Source organism: Mesoplodon densirostris, chromosome 4, assembly GCF_025265405.1.
Source record: "Mesoplodon densirostris isolate mMesDen1 chromosome 4, mMesDen1 primary haplotype, whole genome shotgun sequence".
NCBI classification, from domain to species: Eukaryota; Metazoa; Chordata; class Mammalia; order Artiodactyla; family Ziphiidae; genus Mesoplodon; species Mesoplodon densirostris.
In genome coordinates, this window is record NC_082664.1 from 160,485,369 (window position 1) to 160,506,851 (window position 21,483).

General features: G+C 41.7%; 1 protein-coding gene across 2 annotated transcripts in view; it reads right to left on the minus strand.

The window, feature by feature from the left end:
* SFMBT2 (Scm like with four mbt domains 2) overlaps positions 1-21,483 on the minus strand; it is a 205,376-nt gene that overhangs the window by 65,319 nt on the left and 118,574 nt on the right. For both annotated transcript variants that reach the window (XM_060095412.1, XM_060095411.1), the window contains exon 8: positions 3,756-3,857. In XM_060095412.1, the coding sequence (XP_059951395.1) occupies positions 3,756-3,857 (102 nt within the window). The remainder of the gene's footprint in view (positions 1-3,755; positions 3,858-21,483) is intronic.

Genomic DNA, 21,483 nt, shown 5'->3' on the forward strand with positions numbered 1-21,483 from the left:
TTAGTTGATCATTGTGGTCATATTAATGGAAAGTAAACAAACAACTAGAATATGTCAGAGACAGAGAAGGAAGAACATCAGCATGACTTTATAGAAGTAAACCAACAGCCAAAGCCAGAGGAAAAACAAGCTGGTGAAGTAAGACAGACAAGCCCTAGCCAAGATGGAACCATCTCCACCATCTGGCTCAGAGATGTCTAGCCTCACCTTGCGTCCCATCCCTCCAACCCAAGAGGAAATCACTCACACTGGGCATGTCCCTACTCAACATTCTCACAAGTCTAAATAGCCCACTCCACTGTCCGTGTATTTTTCAAGATGTGTCCCCAAAGCCACTACTGCTGGAACGCCCCTCCCCGCCCCCGCCTCACTCCATGTTCTGGCACAGCATCAGACGTGAACCTCTGAACCAAAAATTCTCATTCACTCCTGTGGTCCGATACCACATCTATCTCTCCCAATAGACCTCAAGTCCTTTGAGGACAGCCTCCTGTTTGTTACTCATCAAGATATTCCCACAATGCATAGCAAACGCTTTGTACGTAGGAACTGGTTAAACACCTACTGAGTATAAGGAAAAAGTCAATGAGGAAAAGAAATAGAACAAGACATGCTTGATGGAAAAAGCAGAGTGCAAAAATCAGGTGGACAGCCATACTGAAAAGCATGATGGATTTAAAGAATGTAGAATGTAAAACAGGCCAGAGGCAAAAAATCGCTTTCCCAACTCAACAGACATAAACCAGTCTTTCTTAGGAAACTTAACCCTCTTACTAAGCTCTGATTCCTGGCTCCTTCGTTTACAAAACACTTTGTGGAAGCAACCTGGTTCAAAGCTAAGCAGGAAGAGTGAACTCACTTCTGTTCTTCTTGATGTTATAACTCCAGTAACTCGTTAGAAATCTGCTGCCTGAGATTTGCTTTTGGAAACAGCCTTTAAGGAGAAAAGGATCAAGCTTCCCCTTCTCAGGGAGGCTGTTCCTGGTAGCCTGAATTAAAACCACATCTTCCTTCCTTCCACTCCAACACCCTAGAGGTCCCTTCCCTGATGCCCCTTTCTCCTTAGCATTTAACATACTTTATTTCCTTATTAATTTTATTTATTGTCTTTCTCCCCCCCCCATCAAAATATAAGCTCTGTAAGAGCAGGGACTTTATGTTTCCAGCATCCAGAACAGTGCCTACAAATGCTCAGTAGATATTTGTTAAATTAATGTGATCTAGACCCTCATGCATACACGCACACACATACTCACACAGAGATGTATCATATAATTTTGGAGGCAGGATCCCTTAGCAAAACTGGACTGTGTAAGAATAGGCACTAAGGAATCTCCAAGCCTATTAAAATGCACGTTTCTGTGCACACACTTCAGAGGAAAAGCTAAATTAAGTTCCCTCAAATCTATCAGTTCATGGTCCCAAATGGTTCAGAGACAGTGGTCCATCTGGTCCAGAACCACAGGCCTCAGAATCAAAGCCCAGAGCAGTTAGCCAACTTGCCCAAGACTGTGCAGCTCACAGCGAGCAGACCTAGAAACAGAACCCAACACGTGTAAAATTCCAGGAAACTTTGTCTAAACCATACATCTCACATACACAGATGATATTCTCCCCATCCTGCGAACACAGTACTCCTGTAGGGCCAAAGGTTGGTCATTTAATACTGAATCTGCTATGTGCTTCTCTGCTTTCTTGTCTATTTGTTATTTCTTTCCTCAACAGTTGTGCCGTGAAGAAAAGCCCCAAGGAAGATAAAAATGAAACTTTCATTAGGATGAGTACTTAACAGCACAGTGTGTTATAGTCTCAAACGTAATATTCTAAAACCTTTTCCAATGTTAAGAGAAATCAATTTAATTAAGAATATTCTACTACTTCATGACCTGTAGGTGAGTCCTGCACCTGGCGAGGTGCTGACCCAAGTTCTAGGAGGGCAGCAGTATACGGCCAGTAAGAGAAGGAGGAAGGAAGGAGGAATGCGAAACAGAAAGACTGAAGTCTTTTATCTGAGGTACAAAGGGCAAGAAAAAATAAAATGACAAGGGACTCAAAAACCCGAGAAAATACCTCCTCACCCCCAACCTCCAATGACATGTATTTAGAGAGAAGATTCTTTTTTGTGAAAACCAAACTACTCTCCCTGGAAGTCTATTCAATGAGATGAAGATATCTGGGCTGAAACTAATGATAATCAGGATGTCACATTCTAACGTTACGTATTACAATTATTTAAAGGTAGAAAAATGTGAGAGTCAACCACTGACAGACTGCACCTCGGTTTGGTTTATTTTATAAACACCAGGTGAAGATGACACCACGGCCTCTTAGAATGAGAAGAGGATGACACATACCCAGATAAATGGGCAGCTGGCATTACCGAATCACCTGCTTGGAACAAAGAGGAATTCCGGCCAGGGTTCAACAAGGTATCACTCCTTAGTTTTGGAAAAATGTGCCAACTACCAGAACACACAATAAGAACCCTAAAGGCCATTTCAAATAAAAAGATTATAAATGAATGGTGTATGAACAGGGAGAGCATGCACTTCAACCCGAGATGATCATTCAAAGCATAAGTCATTATTTGTTCTATGCAGCTATCCTTTAAATAAATTGCTTGAACAGTTACAAAATAATTTATGTCCACTAAAGAAAAAACTCTTTAGAAAAGAAGAAAAGGACGTTTCATTATAACCATTTCCCATATTCTGTAATACATGATCACCACTGTATTTCTCAAATTTTACCAAATCTTGAATAAAATCATAAATAAAAAAGCATGACTCAAACAACTTCATACTATTAATCACCACATTAACAATCCCGTCTCCTTCAGAAAAAGAAATTAAAATGGAATTGACTTTTGAACCCCAGGAAATGCACGGAAGGCCGTTAAGTAAAACACACATTGGCTAAGAATCTTAGTTTGTTGGTTTCTCGCACCATTAACAGGACATAAATAGTGTGTGTGTATGTATGTATATACATATATTTTTTTAAAGTAGAAACACATACTTTATATGTTATGATAGGTAGCTTTGTTGAGATTTCTTTGATGCGGAAGGGAAATTATAATCTTAAAAGACTATCAAGGCCATAATAAAAATGTCTTTGCGTGAAACGGTACTTTCATTTTAAATCTACGAATCTTAGACGTATGACTTTTCCTTTAGTCAATGAAAGCAGATGAGAGAAAGGAAGTGAACTTCTGATCCCCTGGAGATGGGAACTTGCTTTTCACCATTTTCAAGTATTTACAAAATAGATCATATGAACTATGATCAGTGCAGCAGGAGAAGCAAGTTACAAAGATTACAAACTCATCAGCGGTTTCTTCTCATGAGCACAGGGACAAATGGCAGTTTCCATGTCACTGTGGTTAGTAAGAGAAGGTGGCACCTATCCAGTGGCTGAGTTCACTGCTGTGAACTCACAGTTGAGCATCTGAATCTTCCTCCAAGTCTCTGCAGGACACGAGCGTCTGCATCCTGTACTATCGGAGGACAAGTGAAGTTCACCCCACCCACTGCAAGAGGAGGCATCTGATCACACTCGCTCAGACGCTCCTCGGATATCAGTGATAAAAAGGGAGCTTGGGACAGCAGTGTACTGGAGAGGAGGCCCTCCTCCTTGGGTTTACTTGCGTCACCAGAGATCCCCACACGAGCCTATTTCCTCTGGTTGGCTTGGAGTAGAAAGACTTACTGGATCCACTCCGGAGGTGGAGGTGAAAAGCAAGGGAGGGACCTCACCTTGGTCACTGATGCAGGACAGATGTGAAAGGGCTCCCTCACGTTCACTGTTTCTAGCTTCATCCCAACTGTGAAAAAATGGCTTCTCAAATCTGCATGGTCCTACGGGGAAAAGGATGAAAATATTAAAAGCAATGGTATTGTAAGCTAATTCAGTAACTGTCTGGATGCTTTCCTTGATCGTTTTAGTGGGCGACTGAAATCGGATTGAAATCATTAACCCTCCCCCATTTCAGATTTCTAATTACGGCAAGATATCATGGATTTAATTATTTTCTGCAGGCTAAATTGCTTTTCCAAGGGAGAAACAAGCCGTGGTGGCCAGGCTTAAATTTATACTAAGCAAAAAAAATTCACACCACACAGCTTTGATCTTCCTAGGGGCCATCAGGAAAGCTCGGCAGAGTAATAGAAGCAATCAGTCATCTAAAACACGGCAGGGGCCTCCTCAGAAAACATGGCCTCTTGCTACTGGAGTTACTTCGCAGGCTTCGGGGAGGAGCTTTGGGGGATACAGCTTGTCTTCTGTGTTAAGAGCACTCAGGTTATCAGTTACTGGTACTGATATTGGTCCTTGGACATGTGGGTATAGAAGACTCCAGAACAGCCCTGTGCCCAATCAGAACCCGTCTCCTGCTCTATAAAGATGAGCCACACCCCCTGTTTAATAGGTGCCTGGCAGTTTTTATAGACAATTCACAGCAACCTTATGTGTGTGAGTGGAGCTTTCCTGCCTTCTCAAGAAAACAAATTTCAATAACCACTTTAGCTACACAGCAACAGATGAGGCTGGCGGGACTCTGGACACCAGGATTTATCTTGCAGAGATGAAGGTCACCTCATAACTCACAGTCTGTATAAACAGTAGCAGATAAATAAATGTCTCTGCAGCCTGTCCCTGAGGAAATAATAGCTGCAAGTAAATCCTCCTGTTTCTAAATACATCAATTGGGTGAGAAGTACAAAAATATCTGGGGATCTATGACTTTCTTTTATCTGCCAATGTAAAGTGGATTTAAAAAAAATTTTTATTGAAATATAGTTGATTTATGATGTTAGTTTCAGGTGTACAGCAAAGTGATTCAGTTATACATACATACATATATTCTTTTTCAGATTTTTTTCCATTATAGATTATTACAAGATACTGAGTAGAGTTCCCTGTGCTACACAGTAGGTCCTTGTTGGTTATCTATTCTACATACAGCTGTCTGTATATTTTAATCCCAAACTCCTAATTTATCCACCCCCCACTCTGGTAACCCTAAGTTTGTTTTCTATGTCTGTGACTCTATTTCTGTTTCGTAAATATGGTGTGTGTGTGTATATATATATACCGTGGAATATTACTCAGCCGTAAAACAAAATGAAATAATGTCATTTGCAGCAACATGGACGGACCTAGACATGATCATACTAAGTGAAGTAAGTCAGACAAAGACAAATATCATACGATATCACCTATATGTGGAACCTAAAGTGGATTTTTCATTAATTCAAGGATGCCATTCTAAATACACCCAACCCTGAGGACCGTGCAGAGCCCACAGGGCTGTGCCTTCTCCTCCCACAAAAGCTGATCAGAACAGGACAGTGTATGACACCAGATCCACTTATTAAACTCACCACCACTGCTTTGCTTTACCAAAGCAGGTACAGAATGTAAATGCCTATAGAACCACAAGGACCTGTCATTTCTCATGTGGCCACAGCTGCCTGCAAGTCTCCGTACCCAGTGGGTGAGCAATAAATGCTGGGTCTGGCTGGAGCACACGGTGCCTCATGCAGGGAGGGGGTTGATCAGAAGGAGGAAGGTGATGTGCTCCGTGGGCAAGGACTTACATGACAAAAACTCATTGAACTTAACAATCATCACTTGATTAAAAAATATTCTTAGGTACAGGAGATGATTTCCTTTTTTTATTACTGAAAATAAAGCATTTACTTTTAAAGGTGGCTTGGAAAAGGAAATCAAAAGAAACAGCATAGAGATTTAATGCAAATCAACACACATCACCCCAAACACCAAGGCAGAGCCAGAAACCACAGGTGTTAATACAAAAGTAGGAAACCCAAAATGACTGAAAGAAAAGATTAAAAATTAATGCTCTCAGCAAACATCAACGCACTCCAGTATCTCACTATCAATAAGAACTGAATCACATAAGTGGATTTTGCAGAAAAATATGTTTTCCATTTTAGGCACAAAACCCTTTAACCTTCTGAAAAGAGGAATTATTCTAAAATTAAGACATACTATAAAACGTTGCCTGAATGTACTCAACAAGTTTATCAAGCAGTCGTTATGATACTATTTGGTATTACATAAATGTCCTCAGGCACTAATGACACGTGCAGCTATGATAAACGGGCAAGATGAATGTACTATTTTCATGGAAGTTCTTCCGTTTCCCTCTGCTAGCAATGTCCTTCCTTGCTGCAGTGTCTCTCCCATTACTCACAGCTACAAGGCTAAACGTTCTTGAGATGCGGTTCACCAATAACAGGAAACTCGTGCCTGTTCCCTGGCTGCCTCTAACACTAGGGCTCTCCTTGCAATTTTGATCTCAAACCTGCTCTCCTGTTTGCTTCTCCTTTTGTTTCTGCTGGAGGGCTGTCCTGACAGCATTCTGGGCTTCTGGTCTACCCACCATCCGAATCCCCTCTTGATTTCAGACTGTGTGCCCACTCTCTGACCCACACACTTTTGTCCCTCCCTCTGCACTCTGAGTAGAGCCAGCCTTCTAAGTAGGGTTGACCCATAACCCCCAGGCACTTTCTATATCCCAGGCTCTCACTGTGACCTTGACCACTGACTTGAAGTCTTTAGCCAAGTCTACAGCCATCTCATATCTCTGCCAGAAGGTGCTCAATCACAGCTCCCAATGCTGGGCTGGAAACCCTAAAGCCCCCAGGAACCCTACACTAATGATTGTCCTTTACCTGCTGCCTTACTTGATTCACAGTTGTCTAGTGGGACCTGCCTTTCCTTAGAAATAAAGCATACAAGCTTAGGATAGCAATCTGGTCCTCAGATAACTTTCTCTTTTCAAGGCTGTGGACTCTATTATAAATGCTTATCGTTAATGTCTCCAGGGCACCCTGCATCAAACAGTACCTCTAGGTTAAGAGGGGATCACTTTGTGCAGATATCACACATTTTCTTACTTCTTTGTAGATGTCCCTGTGCTCCCTTGTCAACCTCTGAGAATCTCTCTCTCTGCTCATACATAAGAAATACCACCCACCTCAAAATCATCCATGGCCACATGTGGGGTGAAAATAAAATGTTAATGACATATTTTTAAACAATTAAAATATTGACAGTGTTCTGTCCTGATGACATTAAAATATTAAACAGTTTAAAAATAATGCTTAGTGAACAAAGTTTTAGAAACAAGTTTTCCCTTGTGAATCACCGCTCAGATTTCCTACACCTTAAATTACTTCTACTAGGTTTCAGTTGGAAGCACACAAATTTCTTACTTGTGGAAATGCATCTGTTTTTGTTCCAAACTATGTGAAAATTCCTAAACTCTATTGTTTAATATACTGAAAAAGAAGCCGGACATTTTGAGAGGTAGCTGCATACACACATAGGTTTTTTATATTTTGTTCTCAAATATCCATATCTATCTGTTATACCTTATTAAACCTGAGCTCCAAATTTCAGAAAGGAACTTGAAAACTATAAAATACATCCCTTTATCCTCAGCCCTAACTTCCACTTTCTTAAGGTCACTTTTTAATCAGCATTTAAAAGGAAAAAAAAAAAAGAAAACTGGTAATAGTGTGTACAAGTCCCACCAGTTTCAAAAGCAAGTCAACAAAATGAAAAATTTTTAAATCCAAGAGCAAAGACCCACAACGATTATGAGTTTGATTATGATTATAAATCTGCTCCTCAAATATTTATGTTATTCATGAATGGTAATGCCAGAAACTTTGAACTCAAGAGGAAGCGCAGTATTTTCTAAAAGGGCTTGCCCATTAGATTTCTGGTCACTGGAAATCTTTAAAACACATGACTGTTAGCCATGTAGTACATGCAATATTTTCCAGTCAATGCCAAACCCTCTCATTTACGTTATGCAGTTCAATAATTATTGAATTAAGCTGGAGAAACATCAAAAACTAGATTTCTTGACATCCATTCTGATTCTATATTCTATCATTCATTCATTCATTCGTTTGGCATTCATTAGAAACCACTGGGGTTCCACACACCATGCCACTAGGTGATGCACAGAATACACACAAAAGCTGCATTTGTCAAAAGGGAGAAGGAAAAGACATGAAGAACAGCTATGGAAGCTCCAGGTTTAGAAAAAATTTCAGAACAAACACTATTTTTACTTGTGGCTTCAAAAAATTATAACCACCAAGGTGACGGCAGTCCAGGGATTTAAAGGAGTGAAACTTAATTTTGAATATAAAAAGCATGAGACTTAGAATGACAAAGAAAAGATTCTGAGAAGGTGGAACTGTAAATTTAGTTAGGGAGACTGGGTCTTAAGATACTGGATTGAGGCTTTTAAGTCTGATTTCAGAGGCAAAAGGAGTCATTCAGCACTCCTAACAAACACAGAGATTTTTATGATAAAAAATTCAACACCAGTTAATTTCTAAATAAGCCAATACATAGACCATCTGAGCTCTTTGTGTGCATAAATGTACATCCATATTAATATATAAGAAAGGGTACAGATATTCTCATTGAAAAACAAATTTATCACTCCTAGACCATTTACTTCAGGCTGTTAATGCAGTCAGAGTACATGCATTCATTTACAAACACCAGCTAATCATTCTCAATTCTAAGTGGGGAGAGGGAGACAGGGACAGAGACAGAGAGACAGAGAGAGAGTTCCCGGTTCCTGAAATGATTCACAAAACCGATTATCTACCGAGAGATAATGGGAAATTCACTGTGGGTTGAAAGATACATTCTGGCCTTTGCAAAGCTCTAGAGAATCCTTCACACCTCTAAATTATTGGATCAAGAATGATGTTATTCCTGAGATCAGGAGTAAGTAGTAAATCCTCAGGACATTTACAAATGTGCCTGTCACATTCACGAAATACTGTTTATTCAAACGAACTGGAGTCCAGTTAAATTGTTTACAGAAAAACTCCTTAAGACAGGCTGGCAATGTCATTCCCATCTACATTCATGGCTACACATTTTATTTTTGCCCTGAAGTACTTTATATTGATCAGAAGTAAAATACCATTCATTTTATTGGAGGGCTGTCTTACTAGCCTACCTTAACAATTGCTCTTCAGGGAATCTTATTTTCAGTCGAATGACAATGTAAAAGAGATTATATACACATCAACTTCCGTAATCCACACGAATTTCATCAGCTTTCTTCTCTCCTGACCCCACGGAGCTTTCACTCACTCCTAAGATACACAGACTGCACTGACAGTAGCTTGGTTTGGTTTATAATATTCAAGCCGGTAGAAAGAGTAACAGCAATGAACACACTGTAAATACTTGTGAGCACTTTCCTTGATTATTATTTTCCCCTCACAACAGACTATGGGGTAGGATCCATCTTAGAGAGGAAACTAAGGCACAGAGAAGTTAAGTTACCTAAGCAAGAACACACAGCTAATAAGAGGAGCCAGGACTCAAATCCATGTGGTCTGACGCTAAGTACATGATCTAGCCATCCGATTACCTAGTTGTGTGTGATTAGCTATCAGGTTATGGCACAGACCGGGAAGCAAAGACCAAAATGGATCTTTGCGTTTTTTATTGCTAATGGTAAACAAACAAACAAACAAAACCCTTATAACCTATAAGCTCCTAAGATGCTATCTCAGACAGATATTGCCAAGTTAAAAAGTGATAGCTAGGGCCTCCCTGGTGGCGCAGTGGTTAAGAGTCCGCCTGCCGATGCAGGGGATACGGGTTCGTGCCCCGGTCTGGGAGGATCCCATATGCCGCGGAGCGGCTGGGCCCGTGAGCCATGGCCGCTGGGCCTGCGCATCCGGAGCCTGTGCTCCGCAACGGGAGAGGCCACAACAGTGAGAGGCCCACATACCGCAAAAAGAAAAAAAAAAAAAAAAAAAAAGTGATAGCTATTAATACAGACCACTTACTGAAAACTTCCAATTTCTGCTGTCAATTCACAGCACTTTTCAATGGTTTATGAAAAAACCGTCAGACAGAAAATTTAGACACTAAAATTACCTCCCAATGTTTATATATAAAGTCAATCAGTCTTTATCAACAATGAACCATTATTTTCTTTTTACTAACTGCTTTCGTGTTCTTTAAGCCACGAAGATTTTAAAAATGTGTCCAGTAAATGTCTATGATGCTCTACAAGTTATCCGTCGATACCTATCTCTCATAACATTATCAGTGTTAACCCAGACAGGTTTACCTGATAAATGTGGTTCATCTAGTAAACGTCCCCAGCTGCAAAGTCCCCATGAGTCTCAACCTGCCAGTGGTATTTTTCAATACTCTATGTTAAGCACTAACCTGTGTACTGAATGAAGAAAAAAAGAAGAGGAGGATGTGGTTCCCGACATTGAGAAGCTTGAAATTTAGTTAGAAAATGACAGAGATGTGATAAATACAAGTACAACGCTGGAAAAAGAAGTCTGGACAAAACACAGTATATCTGGTTGTTCTGCCTTTACAGTTTGGCTGGTGTCCCACTTTATTTCACCTGTGAGACAGAAGACATCAGACAACCTCAGAGCACCCCCAGGTACTCACTGGTCCCCTAAGTGCCTCTGAAGGGACTACCAGCCCTGGGAAGAAAGCACAACCTGACTCTGGAAGAATCAAGCATCGCTATTTAAGAAATACTACTGTACAGAGCTGCCTTAATATTGGTCATTGGCAGGACAACGAAGCTTCAGGGTAAATACTGAGGTTCTCTATGAAACAGATGAGTGACAGAGTATTAATCTATGGAAGGAGGAGATGGTATTACTAATTGAGAGACAGAAGACAAGGAAAAGAAAGAACATTCGATCATCTTAGGTTCAACTCATCTCTCAAATGCCTCCTGGATCTTAACCCACGGCTCTCCATTTACTTTAGAGGCTGGAAGTATTGCCAATTACGCTCTTACAATTTAGTATGTGCTGATCACAGACTCCCAAGACAGCTGATGCTTCTTGCCAGCCCTGCTTCATTGGATAAATACACCCCACACGATATAAAAATATGAAGAATGTGGCACAGGGGAGAGGGAGTTCAAACTAATTAACACAACACAATTAAAATGCACTTGGTGAGGATTTTCATGTAAGAAAAGCAGTGCCTCATTCCCTGGGCAGAAACCTAATTCTTACAGCCTGAGTTCCACAATCAAATGCTCCAGGAATTTCCTTAATGGTGGCCATCTGATCCTCAATCTTTAATCCTCCGGTTCTTTCTTTTTGCTTATGTTGATATGAAAAAAAAATGGACAAAAAAACTGATAATGCAATTCACCACCCCCCCACATTTTTTTAAGTACTAAAATCTTTGAGTGCATCATACACAAAAACACTGCACCATATAATTTTTTCAGTTCCAACATGCCAGTTTTTGGTCCACAGGGACCTCAAACATTGCATAGGCATCTTTTCAAAGGCCTCAATTAATTTGCAGAATTTCCAAGAACAGGCTTCAGAAAAGTCAAAGGAAGGTTTTAATTAGTACTACATATATAAGGACCTAGGCTTTAATTCCTTTATTCCTATCAGCATGCTGTGTTATGCTAAAAAAAAATCCAATGCAGTTCATCATACTGTTCCTCTTTTTGTTTTACGAAAGACCTAATGCTCATATGTTCATTAGATAATTACCCTCATTATATTAGTTTCATCTAAAAATGAACATTAGGATGCCAGCATTTATTAAATCAATAGCATTATTATATTTCAATTCCATTGCACTGAATTAAACTCAGCCAATGAAATATTTATAAAAAGGTAATAAAAAATCTATAAGCTGAACACTAATAAGCGTTTCCATTTTTTTACTTACAGCTGTAAACAGCAATTTTATCAACTAGTCCTACATTCAATCAAGTTAAAAAATAGTCATGAGAAAACGTAGTACTATATGCTTCAACCTGAACCACAAGAATTCATAACAGGCGATTATAGCAGGACTATTTCCACAGTAAGTCCAAAAACTGGTACACTGGTTGTTTTAAAACAACAGGGGCAATGAGGATGCCTTTCATTAATACTTAAGCACCATAAAAGCACTGTAATTGGCAAGAAATTCAACCTTACTTACAGCACCACTATGAGAAAAAAACAGAGCCTATGCTGTGGGTACAGGTAAACAGTGATTACACTGTCTGTTCTTAAGCTTAGTTACTTCTCTCCTAATGAGCTAGGGTATCTCCCCACGTGTCCAGCCTGAGGGCTGTGGGCTAAAGAAAACCACAGTTGGGGCTCTGGGGGTTAGCTTTTCTCCAGCCTCACACCCCACTGCCAGGATGCGGTTGACAAAATTATTGCTGGGTGTCCCCTTCTATTGAGAGCCCTCAATGCAACTCAACTGTTGTCATGGAAACAAGGCCAATGGCCCTGAACTGTCTCCCCGCATGTGGAATCCAGCCTTCAAGAGGGAGAATGAAGAGTCAGTGATGGGCAAGGTTGACTCTGTCCTGCCCTCTCTGGACACAGCAGGAGCTCCTGAAACACAGGGGCTTACGTCCATCTGTGTTCTTTCTGCCACAGCTGGAGAAGATTCCCAGTGGGAAAGTGCCGACTGCCAGCCAGCCCAGCACAGATCTAAGAACAGTGAAAATCTCAAGCATCGTCCTCAAATCCCGGCTGCCCTTACCTTCCATGGGTCAACCTACCTCCCGGTTAAGAAAAAAACCCATTCTCTAGCCAGGGTTTCTCCACCTGGGCACTGCTGGCATCCTGGGGCAACTGATGCCTTGTTAGTAGGGGCTGTCCTGTGCACACAGGATGTTCCGTCCATCTCCCAGCATCTCTCCCAGCTCTGTGTCATCATCAAAATGCCCCCAGACACTGAGAGAACTGCCAGATACTCCCCAGTTGAGAACCACTGATTTAGATACAGTTAAGACTGAAGTCAGTAAAGATTTGCATTTGGGTCCTGCTTCCACCATAGGCTCTGTGCAAGGTAGGACAGGAGACTAGCTTCTCTGATTTTCCTCAAGTTACAAGAAGACTAATAATACCTGCACGTCGGGTTATCGTGAGGATAACGAGATTACGTGTGAGAAGTGGTTGGTATCATTTCTTCCGTCCTGTCTGGGCTCAACAACTGAAGCGATGGTCGACATCACTGCAATGACTTTCCACTGGAGGATGATGTGGGCGTCCAGGTGAAGTCTCCACGGCTTGATTTGCGTTTTTATTCTGTACGCTATCCTGAAGGGTCTGAGCATGTTAATATACTGTATATTCCAAAGATATCCCAAAGGTGTGTAACTTACTACAGGAGAACAAGGAATTGTGATGCGTCGGCCATGCCCTGCTCACCACCCCAGTGGCTGATGGACCTGAAGTCTCCCAGGAGCCCTGGAAGCTCAGAAACAACCAAGGTCCAGCAAGTGGACTAACTTGTACAAAACCACAAGTGAAATGATCAAATGTTCCAAATTCCTTTGCAAATGAGCATTATGTGTGCCATGTATGCTTGTGCTTACTCTGAGCACAATCAAGATAATTAGGCAAAAAGTAATTCTGCTGGAATCTAGAAATCTCTCCACCGACTCCAAGCATGACATGTTCTTAAATATCGGGGGGGCTTTAAGTCAGGTTTCTACTATTCTAAACTCATCCATTCCTTTCCTTTAATGTTAATCACAGAACATTATCTATTCATGTAAAAGTTTATGTGATTTGTTGAAACAGACTCACAGACATAGATAGCAAACTTATGGTTACCAAAGGGAAAAGGGGGGACGGATAAATTAGGAGTTTGGGATTAACATATACACACCACTATATATAAAACAGGTAAACAACAAGGACCTACTGTATAGCACAGGGAACCATATTCAATATCTTGTAATAACTTATAATGGAAAAGACTCTGAAAAAGAATATATATATATATATATATATATATGTATAACTGAATCACTTTGCTGTACATCTGAAACACTGTAAATCAACCATACTTCAAAAAATTTTTTTAATAAAATAAAATAAAATAAAATTTTAAAGTACACACACAGGGCTTCCCTGGTGGCGCAGTGGTTGAGAGTCTGCTTGCCGATGCAGGGGACACGGGTTCGTGCCCCGGTCCGGGAGGATCCCACATGCCGTGGAGCAGCTGGGCCCGTGAGCCACGGCCGCTGAGCCTGCGCGTCCGGAGCCTGTGCTCCGCAACGGGAGATGCCACAGCAGTGAGAGGCCCACGTACCTCAAAAAAAAAAAAAAAAAAGTACACACACACATGAACACATGTAAAACTGGGGCCATCTGAGTAAGATCATGGATTGTATCAATGTCAATATCCTGGCTGCAAAACTGTGTTTTTTCCCCAAGATGTCACCATTGGGGAAAACTGGGTGAAGAGTAGGTCTCTCTGTATTATGTCTTAAAACTGCATCTGAATGTACAATTACCTCAATAAAAATTTCAGTTTTAAAATAAAGTTTATCTGATTTGTTTATGTGGGTTCTTCTGGTTATAAATGGAGCTGGAGAAGAAACAGGAGGCAGAGTCTCACCTTATCCTTGACTTTGTGCCATCGACACGGAAATTCACTGTACACTGGCTGCCCACGGAAGGAAAGAGAGAACTCGCAGGACGGAAGGATTCCCACGCTTTCATTTACACCTGCAGCTCACACAAACCTCTGCACCAGGGGGCCTTTCTCAGGCAGGAGGGAATATGTGGAAGCTTCAGTAGCTGGGGCCCCATCATACGTGGTCCTCATTTTCCATTAGATTTTAAACCTCTGTAGACAGAATGAACTTAAACTTCTCTTTACATCCATCTGCCTACTTGAGATCCTGCAATTTACAACTGCCTATCCATGAAAGAAAAGATGGAGATTAAAAGTACGACCTAGGGGACCTCCCTGGCAGTCCAGTGGTTAGGACTTCGCCTTCCAATGCAGGGGCTGCATATTCAATCCCTGGTCGGGGAGCTAAGATCCCACATGCCTTGTGGCCAAAAAACCAAAACAAAAAACAGAAGTGATATTGTAACAAATTCAATAAAGACCAAAAAAAATGGTCCACATCAAAAAAAAAAAACTTAAAAAAAAAAAGTACGACCTAACCTACAAAAAAAATTAATCTGTCTGTGTTTTGAGGGAAAAAAAACCCTGCCTCCATACAACTATACTATCATTTATTATCAAATCATCCACAGAAAAAAAGAATTATGATCAATTCTTAATTACTCTAACTACTGGCGAGTAGCATGGAAAATCTAGAAAAAACTAAAATATGCTATGACAATCACTTTGAAATGCGTCTGCTTCACAAATAAGAGATCGATGTCCCCTCCTCGTATCCCAACACCCATGACATGAAGTTCACGCAAATATTATCTTGCTTTCCCTGAAAGCCAGGAACTGGAGAGAGCCGGAATAATCAGCGGCCAACAGAAGCCATTTGGGAAGGATAACTCACAGCTCAGATAACTAAGAGTGGACTGTATTTTTAAATTCTTAGTGTTTAGAATTAAAAGCAAGTCGCTATCTAGCAGGTGCAGGCAGCGGTGTAGGGGGCCCTGAAATCAAGCCATTGTTGAGTGAACTCTTTATACCTCTGGGCTTTGCGATTTTCATCGTTACCTTTACTGTTGGACCAAAGTTGCCCTCATTAGCAGGTCTCACCAGATTTTTTCCAACATGCATAAAAACATGATGTCCCCGTGGCGCTTTCTGAGTTAACGTAATGCGTGGGCTGTAGTTCAAGAACCCAGAGCACATGAAAAATAACACAAACAAGCCCCTCCTTCTGGTTTCTGAAAGTGGCAAAGGATGGGCATGACACAAACTGAACAACTCTGCGATTCACCATCCCCGAGAGACTTTAACAAACCTCTCCAAGTCTTTAAAGAGATGAGAAGGACAAAGGAGGGAATGGCAGAGGGCAAGCTCCCAGGTCTGGGTGTTCGGGGCCAGAGCTGGAGGTAAGCCAGCCTGGGACCAGCTGCTGGGCAGAAACTCAGAAGTCAGGTCATCAACACCAGCAGGATACAGGGGTCAAGCCACCAGTCCGGTCACAACATGACCTACTGCCTAAGACAGACTCTCTTTCAAAGAACCACTGGGGTTTCAGTTGGTGAGAAGGAAATAGCAACCAAGAGTCACACAGACACTTATTGCTAAATTATTTGGTATCAGACACCCTGCCAGGTGGGACAGGGAATGTCATGCTCAGGAAATTAAGTTCTGGCCCTACATAGGTGGCCTCGAGCAAATTCTGGGAGAATCCAAGGATCCCAGTACCTGAAGGCCAAACTCAGCTACGAGTTTTGTATTGCTGCTGTATTTACCTACCAAAAGAGAGCAAAAGTCGGTCACCATAGAAACCGTAACCTGACAATCTATGGTAACAGCGGCTCACACCCTTTCTTACCCCTTTGGCTGGACCAGACGGAATGAGAAAGGAAAGCTTTTCACTCTTGGCCACACTTAACCTTCTCTCTCTGGCCTGTAACCTAGGTCTCAGATGCGAAAACAGACAAGGAGTTCTCTCCTTAAGGTTGAATCTACAAATGCACCAACAGATACATAATTCAAAGCTGAAAAGAGCTAAAGAAATAACAGATGTGGAATGTTCCGTGTATTATGAGCACAGCCTGAACACTCTCAACAGAGAAGAAATATGTGCATGGAATGCCTTTCCTTATGTATTTGTGTAAAAATATAATAATGGTCACATGTAGCATCTTTTTTCTCAATTAGCCTTCTCTCAGCGGCACCTTCCTTCTGTTAATTAAACATGAACTTATGGGGAAAGCAAGAAGCGATGAAGCAAGTGAGACAGGAATCACTTGAGACCAAAGCAAGCTGAATTTAACTTACTGCTTTGCCATTAGTGGAAGCCCTTTATTTACAGATGCCAAGGGAACTTTTAATGCGTATCAGTTATAGATACACAATTCTGGATCCATTCAACCGCTACCCAAGTCAAAGACAACAGGAGCTAAGCTATGGCGGGGGGGGGACACCAGGAGCCTGGGTATTTTATCCAAGTACCGGACCAGGTACACTTTTTACCTGCTGTGAGTCCTGATGAAGTAAAAGTCTTAGTTACCATAACCTCGACTCCCTATAGCCCCTCCACCTTGGCCACAGATATTGATAGGGAATTGGTCAGGGAGGCAACAACGGAAGGGAACGTAGCTAGTACCACGGGTGTAGGTGTCCCACTGAAAATCACATCTCTCCTCAGCCTCCAATAAAACGGAAATAACCCGGAAACATCAGGTCATCACTGTCCAACCGCATCCCATCCATTCACAGCTACAACCATATCAGAGGAATTGCATGTGATATGAGGAAGGCATGTACAGCAGTGGAAAAACAGACGGAGCAGAAGGCAGAAACCTGTCGTTTATGGCCAAGTCTGTCCCTAAACTAACACGTTCCCCCCAGGGCGTTCCTTAAGCTCCCTGTGTGTCCACTGATCTATGTGTTTAAAGAGGAAACAATACATACACCATACACCGTAGCACCTGACACTATGTTATTGTCAAGACCCTGAGAGATAGTAGGGCCAGATGCTTTGAAAAGAAAAAACCCACAGGCAACATACAGGAGGCAATATTCCCTCTACTCTGTGATCACATCCAGCAAGAAGCAAACACTGGCCCTGCAAGCTCACCTGCAATGGGGTGTCATAGAACGTGGGGGGTTTTATGCTGAGCTGTTTTCTTAATTTCAATTCATCCCTAATCTTCTCCTCGGTGCTCTCAACTATTTCCTCCACTTAGCCAAGAACTGACCTGGGGTATTTTTAGCTGATCATGAAAGTACCAGTTTGGCACTGAACCCACCAAACAGGAGCCATCAAGCCCTTTGCCTTCCTCGCTGTACAAAGTCATCCCTGTTATTCGGAACCGCTCCCAGGGACTTCCTTCATTCAAGCTGTACTGACGACCTCTCCTGAGCCTTTAACTTTCTAAGTTGAGATCTGTACTTAGTTCTTCACTAACCTACTCAAGAATGGGTATTGAGTGCTTAAGATGGGCTGTAGTGTTCAAGGCACCGGGGTGGCACAGTCATGAAAATAAACAATCTCCTTTCACGGAGTGTACATTCCAGGAAGAAGAAACAGACCAGACACAGAGAAAGCAAACTGATGCAGACTATGTGGGCGGATAAATGCCGAGCAGGCTGTGGGGAGATGGAGGTGAGGGTGCTTTTTTAAATTTTAAGCAGAGACTTGAAGAAAGAGAGGGAAGAAGCCTTGAGGCATTGGCCAGAGGGACCCCTTTCTAGGCAGAGCATCACTGCAAAGGCCTGAGGACTCAGTGTGTTGAATGGACAGCAGGAAGCCGAAGGGTGGAGCAGAGTGTATGAGAACCTTGAGCAGCAAAGCGGCTCAGAGGGCACATCACACCTGAGTCAGATCAGAAGCCACAGAAGCAATGGAGTGACATGATCTGAATTTTTTTTTTAAAGAATCTGTCTGGCTGCTCTTGGAAGAACAAACTGCAGAGGGGCAGTGAATAACAAGCCCAGAAATAAATTCTGAAATGAATGCAAGAGTCCGGGGAGGATGATAGCTTAGACTAGGGTAGTGGTGATGGACGAAGTGAAGGGTGATTGAACTCAGGAAGGAATTTGAAAGTAGAGTCAACAGACTGTGTAAAGGGACGGAATGGAGGCGTGAAGAGAAGAACCAACACATGTAGCAGGCCTGAGACTGCAGTCCTGAGAAAGGTCTGCTTCCAGGATCAGGTCTTGGCTGGCCTATGGGGACACAGCTGATAAACTGAGCCCGACAATGACATGAAACCTTCCCTAAATGTAAGAGTGGTCTACTGTGCCTACATGGTTTGTACCAACCATATGGTTTATACTGATCCCCTCCCCCAGTTTTCCTCTGGGAGTCTGGAAGATGGGTACGTGCTGGGCAAGATGGGTACCCACACAGCCAGCCCCCCATGACAGCCCTGGGCAGTGAGTCTCTCATGAGCATCCCTAGCACATGTTGGCCCAACACGCTACGGGAGGAATTAAGAAGTTGCCTTGGGGCTTCCCTGGTGGCGCAGTGGTTGAGAGTCCGCCTGCCGATGCAGGGGACACGGGTTCGTGCCCCAGTCCGGGAGGATCCCACATGCCGCGGAGTGGCTGGGCCCGTGAGCCGTGGCCGCTGACTCTGCGCGTCCGGAGCCTGTGCTCCGCAACGGGACAGGCCACAACAGTGAGAGGCCCGCGTACCGCAAAAAAAAAAAAGTTGCCTTGGGCAACTTCTCTGGGAGAACACTCTTGGAAGCGTGTGTGTGGGTTTCCAGAATTCACCCCATGAGACTTTTCCCTTTGCTGATTTTGCCATCTGTCTTTCACTATAATATACTGTAACCATAATTATAACAACCTTGAGTCCTGGTGAATTACCAAACCTGGCGGCAGATCTGGGGACCCCCACATAGAAGGCATGCAAGGTTTATGGCCCCAGCTCAATGCTTTATTTAGAGTTCCTTCGACTCTTCTGCAAATCTCTAAATAGCTTCTTTGGTATTTCAAACACCAAAGGTTTTAAATATTTTGTTAACAAAAAGAATGAAAAAAAGATTCAAACAATTTCACTTTTTTAAGGGGTAAAAATGAAGAGCGATTTTAGTGACACTTCAAATAATGTTCTTTCCTTGCAATTACAAGGTGCAGTCACAAATGAGGTGTACTGAAAAGCCCCCGCTTTCCCTGGGCTGAACATGTGTACTCCTCTAAGGGGAAAGTACTGTATTTCAAGTACCTGGCAAATTAGGAACTGCTGTTTCTTATTTGCAGGTCTTTTTGATGTATATAGGAGTTGTCATTGAAACTTCTATAACAACATTTGCAAACAAGAGGGGTCACAAATGAAGATTACAATTTACAAGAACAGCAGAAAATGAAAAGTAGCAGTAATTATAAAAGGCTTATGAGCGCCTCACACATGAAATACTACATTCTTTATAGTTAGACTCTTCTGGTCTAGTCTCCCTTGGCCCTATTTTTAAAACTTAACTAAATTACCTCAAATCCACTCCTTATATTGTAGTAAATACTTAGTGAATTAGAACTGAAGCAGTATAAAAATCCCTGGCCAAAAAACTGGATTAGCCCTGTATTAACTTCATTTCATGACAGAAACAAACTCTGAGAGAAACCCACCCTAGTAGTCCTTTGTGAAGACAAAAGTAAAAAGCTTTTATTGAAATTGGGGCATTTCACTTTATTTGACAGTGGGATGTGTCGTAAGTTAATCATATGATGGCCTGCAAAGGTAATATAATAAGTAAAAAAGAAAGCTAGTGAGAGACCTTGCTGATTTGCAGTGCAGGAATATATACTAAATATTTTTCTCAGATAAATTAGTATTGATATATGGATTATTCTCAGCAAATCTATTGGGTCTCTAAATAATGAGACTGGTTTACAAGAAAAAAATTTTCATTATTCATGTTTCAATAACAAAAAATATTTTTTAATCCCTTCCCCTTTTTTTGGTACTCATTTCATTAATTACTTATTTTTCTTCTAAATGTATGTTTTGAAATTTACCTGCATTTTCCAAATAGGGAAGTCAGAATTCTCAGTAAAATATGGCAACCAGAAGTCACTTAAAGTGTTCTCTCAAATCAAGGGCAATAAATCTCTCATTTTTATTAAAATGAAGCAACTGCTAAGAGAGCTTGAACCTTATCCCATGCCCCCATGCAATGCCTCTGAACTTAATCACCTCCATTTAAGTGGAATTACTTGGTAGAGAATACTACTCTGTGGTTTCTTAAATTACTGTACATCCATGAAATTCGGTTGTACTGGGTGGAACAGCAACCCCTAAAAAAAAGGCATATCTACCCAGAACCTGCGAACATGACCTGATTTGGAAACAGGGACTCTGCAGATGCACTCAAGTTAAGCTGCGGTCACGCTGCCTTAGCACAGGCCCAAATCAAATGACCAGTGTCCCTAAGGGGGAGATTTGGACAGACACGTAGAGGGAAGGCCATGTGGAGACAGCGGCAGAGATCGGAAGTCTGCTGTTATACCCAAGAAATGGTAAGGACTGCAGGCAACCCCCTGCAGAAGTGAGAACAGACTCACGGGACAATGTCTCCCTCAAAGCCTTCAGAGGGAGCGTGGCCCTGCTCACACCTCGATGTTTACCTCTAGCCTCCAAAACCATGACAGAATACATTTCCCTTGTTTTCAGCTATCCAGTTTGTGGTGCGTTATTACAACGGCCTTAGGGAACTAACAGTGGTTGTTCTCAGGATTTCAAAATTAAGTGTATAAATATTCCCTCCATACAAAGTCTGGTTCAGAAAATTGCCCCTTTCTTTTCCGTCAAATTGAAATCAAAGAAAACATTTATAAAAGCGTCTCACAAGCTCTAAGAACACAGAATTTTCAATTCAGCCAATTTTTATGTATTAATTGCCCACTCCATACATCCTGTAGGCCCTGTGAAAAATAGAAAATATTCAGTATCTACTCTTAAAAGCAACTACTGTATAGCACAGGGAACTCTGCTCAATATTCTGTGATAATCTAAATGGGAAAAGAATTTGAGAAAGAATACATATGTGTGTGTAT